Source organism: Apium graveolens, chromosome 10, assembly GCF_009905375.1.
Source record: "Apium graveolens cultivar Ventura chromosome 10, ASM990537v1, whole genome shotgun sequence".
NCBI classification, from domain to species: domain Eukaryota; kingdom Viridiplantae; phylum Streptophyta; class Magnoliopsida; order Apiales; family Apiaceae; genus Apium; species Apium graveolens.
Window position 1 is genome coordinate 202,161,874 of NC_133656.1, and position 8,920 is coordinate 202,170,793.

General features: G+C 39.4%; 1 protein-coding gene across 1 annotated transcript in view; it reads right to left on the reverse strand.

Annotated features, from left to right (window-relative positions):
- The window catches only part of LOC141688897 (importin subunit alpha-1a-like), a 29,306-nt gene extending 22,718 nt beyond the window's left edge, over positions 1–6,588 (reverse strand). The window contains exons 1-3 of the mRNA XM_074493041.1: positions 6,229–6,588; positions 6,050–6,141; positions 5,848–5,979 (exon numbers count right to left, since the gene is read on the reverse strand). Of these exons, the coding sequence (XP_074349142.1) occupies positions 5,848–5,979; positions 6,050–6,141; positions 6,229–6,307 (303 nt within the window). The 5' untranslated portion in view covers positions 6,308–6,588. The remainder of the gene's footprint in view (positions 1–5,847; positions 5,980–6,049; positions 6,142–6,228) is intronic.
- Between the last annotated feature and the right edge of the window lie 2,332 nt (positions 6,589–8,920).

Below are 8,920 nucleotides of genomic sequence, written 5' to 3' on the forward strand. Positions count from 1 at the left end.
TAAGAAGTCTAAGCCCATTAGATTTCTTATTCCCCAAGAACTACGTGGGCTTGATTCCCTATAAATAGGGATACGTAGGCAAATTGTGAGGGGTCGGAAGCGAGAGCCATAAGGAGCCACCACCAACCCTAAGCAATCTCAGCCCCCAATTTATCACAACCACCACACTCCGCTCACTTTTCAGGCGAGGGACCACCATCGTAGATCTTGATTCCGGCGAAGAACCTCAAACTTTGTTGATACCAAATTCCTCCGTCAACAAATTGGCGCTAGAAGGAGGGGTGCTCATCAAGATCATAATCTCAGGAGGAAGAGATGTCTCGTCACGATGAAGGTTCTTTGACGCAAGAATTGAAGGATAGCCACGGAGGAGTTGCATACAACGGCCACGAAGGAGATCCGTAAAATAAATATTTTTGGCCAGGGGGGTCGAAGGAGATTTGAATGTAGTATCCACGGCCACGAGGGAGATCCATGGATGATGATTTCCAGCCATGAGGGTTGAAGTTTACAACCATGGCCACAAAGGAGCAAAATTGGATGAAAAATTCGGATTTGGTGGGTTAAGCGATTTGCTTACACTGTTTGGGCCGTATCTCGAGTTCCGTAAGTCAGATTTGAACGATCTTACAGCCTACGCGAAGCTTATTGAATTCTCTTTAATTCAGAGATGATATGGATAGGACAATCCAAGTTGAGCAGCCCGGAAACAGAGGAAAACAGCAGCTACGAATTTTTACCAAAAAATCCTATTTATCTTAGAAGATTGCAAGAAACCCATTCCATTAAGAAGATTGGGAGAAACCTATTTGGTATAGAAGATTGAAGAATCCTATTCTATTTAGAAGATTGAAGAATTCTATTCTATCTAGAAGATGGGAGAATCATGTTCTAATTAGAAGATTGGAGAATCCTATTCCATTTAGAAGATTGGAGAATCCTACTCCAACGAGAAGACTGAACAATTCTATTTGATTTAGAAGATTTAAGAACACTATTCAGTTTAGAAGACTTAATCAGGCGCAAATCTGAGGACGATCGGGAGGAGAACACTCCAAGAAGAAGGCATTACTATCATGAGCTAGTCATCGCCTTTAACAAGATCCATCAAGGTAACACTCAACTAGTTTCGTTGTATTTTACATTACTTGTTTTTGGGACTTGTGCAGGAAGAGGATTGGGAAAGAGATTTGGCATGGAGAAAATCCCCCACAAACTCTTAGGACGCGCCTTGATTAAAATATTTGGGGCCCATATGACTTTCAGCAAATTTCAGGAAAATTCACCGACTGGACACGTCCGTCCCTCTAGGACGCGTCCTCCAGGTAACATTTCAAGTTCCATATTAATTGTGTTTATTGTAGGTAGGAAATCTTATCAGGAAAAAATCTCATGAGTTACCAAGTGCTGCGTCACAATATATTAAGGCGCGCCCTCTGCATGTGAAACATTCAGTGGAGAATTGCTCTCCCAGGGCGCGCCCTCAGAAGAAAAAGTCTATGGAAGTTTTCAATGAAGATGTCATGATAATCAGATGAGTTATAGTCACTACTTGAAGAATGGCTCGACTGGAACTAATTCCTCATCTTTCAAGACGCGCCCTTTCCTTAAGGCGCGCCCTCAAAAAAAAATATTGATGGTGAGGTGAACTTTATTGACCACAAGGAGAATCTTAATATTGGAACTTCAAGAGAAAAGAATCTATCAGAGTAGAGGTACCATGAATCCTAGGACGCGCCCCTTAATTGTCAAGGTGAGGCCCCAGGACATGAATGAGCTCCTTCATCTAAGGATATAATGTTATATCCTCAACAGTTATAAGTAAACTCTCCAAGGCTATCTCTCTCAAGGCGCGCCTTTATTGAAATACCCATGTGATCTTCCTCGATATTACATACATGATTTATACAGAAGCGAATGAAGTACAATGATCTTCCTAGTATGTCGAGAGTTTAGTTTCAACGAACGCGCCCTCACATCCTCAATAATCTGAGTGAGTTTTCAGGACGCGCCCTGAGCATATTTGGCTCATATGTTAAGGCTTCTTCTTTCGATATGACTACCAAGGTCATCTGGTTGTCTTTAGCAAAAAGGGAATGTGGGAGTTGCATTAGTTCAGATGAGGAAGATGAGGCTACAAAGTACTTTTGACAAGGTGCACGCTCGGGGGGTAGGTTACCTCTCATTAGTTCTGTGGTGTTACATATTGCCACATGAGTAAGGTACATGGCTTTTCCTAAAAATAAGAGAGATGCTTAAGGTCGGAAAAATACTCATGTTTAAGGAAACGCTCAACTTTAAGAAAATGTCTCTGAGAGTGAGATGCCCTTTATCAGATGCCACTTCGTGAGATGCCTCGTTGGGAGATGTTTCAACAAGAGATAGTTTCTGCATCGCTTGAGCTTTGTTGAAGATAAAAGCCTTCTAAAAATATTGATCTTTGATTTAGTTTTGTTACATGAAGATTTTGTAGAAGACCCTTGTCGAGGTAGATGCTCCTCTTACAAAGGACGCGCCCTCCAAGGATGTTAGCTTGTCGAGGTAGACGCGCCTCTTACAGAGGTAGCTCCCTTAAAGAATGATTTCCCTTGTCGAGGTGGATGCGTCTCCGACAGAGGACGCGCCCTCCAAGGATGATTTCCCTTGTCGAGGTGGATGCGTCTCTGACAGAAGACGCGCCCTCCAAGGATGAATACCCTTGTCGAGATAAGACGCTCCTCTTAGAGAGGACGCGCCCTCCAAGGATGAAGACCTTGTCGAGATAAGCCACTCCTCTTAGAGAGGACACGCCCTCCAAGGATGAAGACCTTGTCGAGATAAGCCGCTCCTCTTACAAAGGACGCGCCCTCCAAGGATGTTAGCTTGTCGAGGTAGACGCGCCTCTTACAGAGGTAGCTCCCTTAAAGAATGATTTCCCTTGTCGAGGTGGATGCGTCTCCGACAGAGGACGCGCCCTCCAAGGATGATTTCCCTTGTCGAGGTGGATGCGTCTCTGACAGAAGACGCGCCCTCCAAGGATGAATACCCTTGTCGAGATAAGACGCTCCTCTTAGAGAGGACGCGCCCTCCAAGGATGAAGACCTTGTCGAGATAAGCCACTCCTCTTAGAGAGGACACGCCCTCCAAGGATGAAGACCTTGTCGAGATAAGCCGCTCCTCTTAGAGAGGACGCGCCCTCCAAGGATGTTAGCTTGTCGAGATAGATGCACCTCTTACAGAGGTAGCTCCCTTAAAGAATGATTTCCCTTGTCGAGGTGGATGCGTCTCCGACAGAGGACGCGCCCTCCAAGGATGATTTCCCTTGTCGAGGTGGATGCGTCTCTGACAGAGGACGCGCCCTCCAAGGATGAATACCCTTGTCGAGGAGGATGCGTCTCTGACAGAGGACGCGCCCTCCAAGGATGAAGAACTTGTCGAGATAAGCCGCTCCTCTTAGAGAGGACGCGCCCTCCAAGGATGTTAGCTTGTCGAAGTAGACGCTCCTCTTAGAGAAGACGCGCCTTCCAAGGGTGATTCCCCTTGTGGAGATGGACGCTCCTCTCATAGAGGACGCGCCCTCCAAGAATGATACTCTTGTCGACGTGGACGCTCCTCTCATCGAGCAAAACGCTCCTCGTAAAGAGGACGCGCCCTCTAATGATGTTAATTATTTGAGGAAGACGTCACCTCTTTAAAGGGCGCGCCCTCTAAAAATAGATGATTGAAGAAGATTGTAAAAGTTTTGACTTTGATTTGAATAAATGAATCACGCTATTTGTCGAAAAGATGAGATCAGCGGTTTGGAGTCATGATTTGGAAAGAAGCAGGAAATCAAATATAGAATGGTATTGTGTCATCGGTGGAAGGATCACTATCACCAACAAGGCACGTCCTCCTTGCGTCAAAGATTATTTATTACTTGAAGATCAGAGAGCTAGTGTTTTATTCTGGTCGCGCTTTCCTTAGTGCGCGCCCTCATATGATGACCCTTTCAGTTTAAGGCACGCTCATGGGAGACCAATATTGGGATGAAAAAGTTAGAGAACCCTCAAACCTTTGTTAATGGATTGTGCTTTTCCAAAGTATGTGAAGTGCACACTTTTGTATAAATTCTCTTGTTTCTTACACCGAGTTAGCTCATGTAAGCTTAGAGATATGGTACATAAGTGGTAAGCCTCTCTAGACAAACCAAGGTTAAAGTTATCAGAAAGAGAAGGGGTATTCATAGGTGAAGGCGGGAAGAAATGTGAATAACAATTGTGAACGCGGCAAAGAGTGAGAGCGCGCCGTCATGGTCAATAAGGAGGATAAGATTCCGAAGACGCGGCCTTAATTGAGAATCCGCCCTCATAGAGGAAGATGTAGAGGACGCATACTCATACGAGTGGAGGATGACACAAATTTTTGCTTGGATGTAGATATTAGAATTCCAATTTTGTTTCCAACTTCATATGGAATTCGGGGGGTAGTTGTTATAGCCAAAATTTGGTATTGGATCATCTCGGGTCAAATACGGGTCAATTGGAATTGAATTGGGGCAAGAAGATGAATAATTAGGTTTTGGTCTACATTGTATGAAGCGAAGACGCGCCCTGTATATGTAGGATGCGTCCATGATTGTGTAGGCTGTACTTTGGGTTGTCATGTAAAGAGATGAGCAGAAAGATATTGAAAGGAGGAGGACGCGCCCAAGACGCAGGACGCGCCCAAGGCGCAGGACGCGCCCTGATAAGTAAAAATAATGGGATGAGCTGTATAGGTAATAAGGTTGCCAAGCAAGGAGAATATGTGTATTTTACAAGGGGAGGACGCGTCCTGCCTCCTGGAGATGCACACTTTGGGATGGTTGAGCTTGTTCTCATTCAAGACAAAGCAAATAGAGATACTTGGAAGATATAGCAATATGTGGAGTTCATAGCGTCAGGACGCGCCCAATCGTTCAGGATGACCTATGTGTGAAGAATGCATGATCAAGAGTAAGTTTAAAGCAAGACAAGCGTGGAAGGAGCAATGGAGGATTATTTTCACTAACATATTTGTTGCAGGTACTCTTTGAAGAATTCCCTCCTTGAGACGGTCAAGGAGGGGGATGTCCGTGAAAAGCTTGAAGACCTCCAGGGGTATGCCTGATGATTGAAGGCCTCCTCCTGTATTCAACGGGTGTCCTCGTTGGGGATGCGGGGTTAACTTTGGTGTGTGCTTTGGGAACTCTGTTCTTGTATTCAATGGGTGTCCTCATTGGAGAACTTTGGAGTCATCCTGCACTTTGCACCCAAGAGCTTGGGATCACCTGTCCTGCTATCTGGTGGGTTATCCTCATTCGGGGGACAGGGACGCGTCTGGCATTTGGGGTGAACCGTGGCTATACCTGCGTTCGTAATTCAAGGGAGATAGCTGTAGCGGAATGTTATCCTTGCGCAGGGAGATGCATTATCCGTGAAGTCCTGCGATTACAAACGAGCCTTGGGCCTTCGCGGTTGGGCCTCATAGTTGGACATTCCTAAAGCTAGCGGAAGATGGATTCTGGACCGGGCCTGGGAATAAGAAGTCTAAGCCCATTAGATTTCTTATTCCCCAAGAACTACGTGGGCTTGATTCCCTATAAATAGGGATACGTAGGCAAATTGTGAGGGGTCGGAAGCGAGAGCCATAAGGAGCCACCACCAACCCTAAGCAATCTCAGCCCCCAATTTATCACAACCACCACACTCCGCTCACTTTTCAGGCGAGGGACCACCATCGTAGATCTTGATTCCGGCGAAGAACCTCAAACTTTGTTGATACCAAATTCCTCCGTCAACAATGGCTAAAAAAAATTAGGATATAGCTAGTGGGAATCATAAATCATAGAAACACTTCATTCCATACCGTTTCACGAACATCATCGCTTGCAGAAGTAAGAAGTCTAACAAAAATAGGAATAGCTCCATGATCAATCACGACATTGGTCTGTTCAGATGTCCCCGATGCAATATTATTTAGGATCCAGGCAGCTTCAAACTAAGGGCATCACAAGTTAAAATTAAGAACATGTAAAGAACATAGCAAATAATAAATCATCATAATCAACCTGCAGTTCCGGGTATTCATCTCTTCCAAGAAAATCGACAAACCGGGGAACAACACCAGTTTTAATAACTTGGTCGATGGGAGAATTGTGCTCTGTTAATGAGAATTTGAAGTTAATATTAAATATATGCACAAGTAGGTTGTAATAATATATTTAAAGGCTGAATGAACCAAATAAACCTATAGAAAGCAGCTTCCGAAAACCAGCAGTTGCTTCAAGCCAAAATTTTCCATCATCTGAAAATACAGCAGCCACCATTGGTAAAATAGATTCCAAGTGCAAATTAAAAAAAAAAAAGTTAACTTATAAGTTACCGATAAGTTAAGGCAAACGGGCTGTACTTATAATGAACACAAAGGCACTCATACAAAAATTAAACATGAAGGACTTACTACTACTACTAATGATTTGATTCCATAATTTGCAAACACACTTCCATTGTGTAAGGGATTTTACTGGTTGTGGTAAGAAAATCTTCGCCAACAATTCTTGTGGTATGTGAATATATGTGCGCTCCATTGAATCACAGGCAAACTGGTTGCATGGGGCTTAACGCCAGGGATTGTGTAGAAATCTATAACTTTTCAGGGTTTTATGTTAGTTTTTTAAATAATATAAAGTGTTTTTAGCCAGGCCTGTTCTCCAGTTCGATTTCCGATTCCAACTGAAGTTCGAGTGTATCAGCTGTTTAATTTAATCCAATTCATAAAAGAAGTATAGAATTTAGTGATGAGATATAATAAACCCACATAAGAAAACATGAAGAGTATATGGGGGAGCTTATCAAATTTAAAAACTAAGGTATACAAATAATTTTAATTTATAACTAATTCTCGGCAAAAAAATAATAATTTATAATTAATAAAAATAAAATCTAACAATAATAATATAATATAAATTAACATTCGAAACAAAGGAATGGAATGTCATTCCTATCCCCGTTCCATTTCATTAGAATGGTTAAATTTATTTAGAATTGTTAAATTTATTGCTTGTGGTGTGATTATTTGTTTTGCTTGAACCAACTTGCTTGGATATGAGTTAGAGGTTGTATTCGATTAATATATGTATTTTAATGCGCCTTCCCTCTTTAGGGTTGTGAGGTATATAAACGATCCAGAAATTGGTTCCCCCAGAAATTGGTATTATAAGAGGTAAAAATTCCGATTTAAATTTTATTGTGTATGATAGTATTATAAAATAATGTTTTTTAAGATTATGATGTTTAATTAGTATGAGGTTATAGGGATGATTTCATTTAAAATAATGAATTCGTTTTTGTCTACAGCTTACTACATCCAAATATTAATCGATATGAATATGTATTTTAATGCGCCTTCCCTTTTTAGGGTTGTGAGGTATATAAACGATCCAGAAATTGGTTCCCCCAGAAATTGGTATTATAAGAGGTAAAAATTCCGATTTAAATTTTATTGTGTATGATAGCATTATAAAATAATGTTTTCTAAGATTATGATGTTTAATTAGTATGAGGTTATAGGGATGATTTCATTTAAAATAATGAATTCGTTTTTGTCTATAGCTTACTACATCCAAATATTAATCGATATGAATATGTATTTTAATGCGCCTTCCCTCTTTAGGGTTGTGAGGTATATAAACGATCCAGAAATTGGTTCCCCCAGAAATTGGTATCAGAGCCAGTAATAGGCGGGAAATGAACAGTAAAACACTGTAGCAAAAGTAGCCGTGAATAGTAGACAGTGAATAGTAACTAATGAATAGTAAAAGGTACATGAATAGTAAAAATGAAATAAAATTTGAAGGTTAAATGAGACCTCCGACAAGAATAAATAGAGAAAGGAATAAAAGATATAAATCTAAAATAATAGTAACTCTATTAATTTTATTTATAGTAGAAAACAAAGTAACACAACATATGTGTAAGAAAATTTTATACAAACAATTAATCTGACTTATGGAAGATTTAAGGATACGATCAATTCAGTATATAGCTGATAAAGAACCAACATATAATAGGCTAATAAATCAACATATTGAAAGTTGTAAGATAAGCATTCAAATAATAAATGAAAAATTAGATATTATAGCTATATTACAAACAATGTTGAAAGAAATAGATGAAAAAATTAGGAGACTAGAGGAAGAAAAACTTTTATTAAAACGAGAAAAATTTATTAAAGAAACTAATTTAGAAATCGAAATAAAAGACTTAAAAGAAGTATTAACTGAACAATATAGATTAATAGACGATTTAAGACAAAAAATTAAAAAATGAATTGGACAGATCCAAATGCAATAACTAGAAATAATAGAAAACTAAAGCAATTAATAAAAAATCAAGAAAAATTAGAAATAGATCTGGAAAAATTACTAGAAAGAAAAAATAAAATAACATGGACAAGAGAGAATAACGAAGAAATTATGAGAATTTACCTACAACTTGGAAATATGATAATAACATAAACTAAGAATACAAGGACTTAAAAGAATAATTTTAACAAATAATATAACTGGATAAAATATAGATGGATAAAATGTCATTAGAAGAAATAAGTGAAAAACAAGATATATATTATCAAATGGATGAATACGAAGGAGGAACATCACAAACCCTAAGTTTTAAACCAGATATATATAATCAAATTCAAAGTGAAACACAAGAATTAACAATAAAAAATATATTCAAGACATCATATTTTGAAAGAAATAAGGAAGTTAGGTATATAGCCCAAAAATATGAGAATGTAATAGATATAGATACAATAAATGGAAAAATAAGAATAAATTTAATAACAGATGGATTAATAAAAAGAGAATTATCCAAATTAAAACAAAATGAAGCAAATAAACTAAAAAATATATATATTGGAGCAATAGAATTTACAA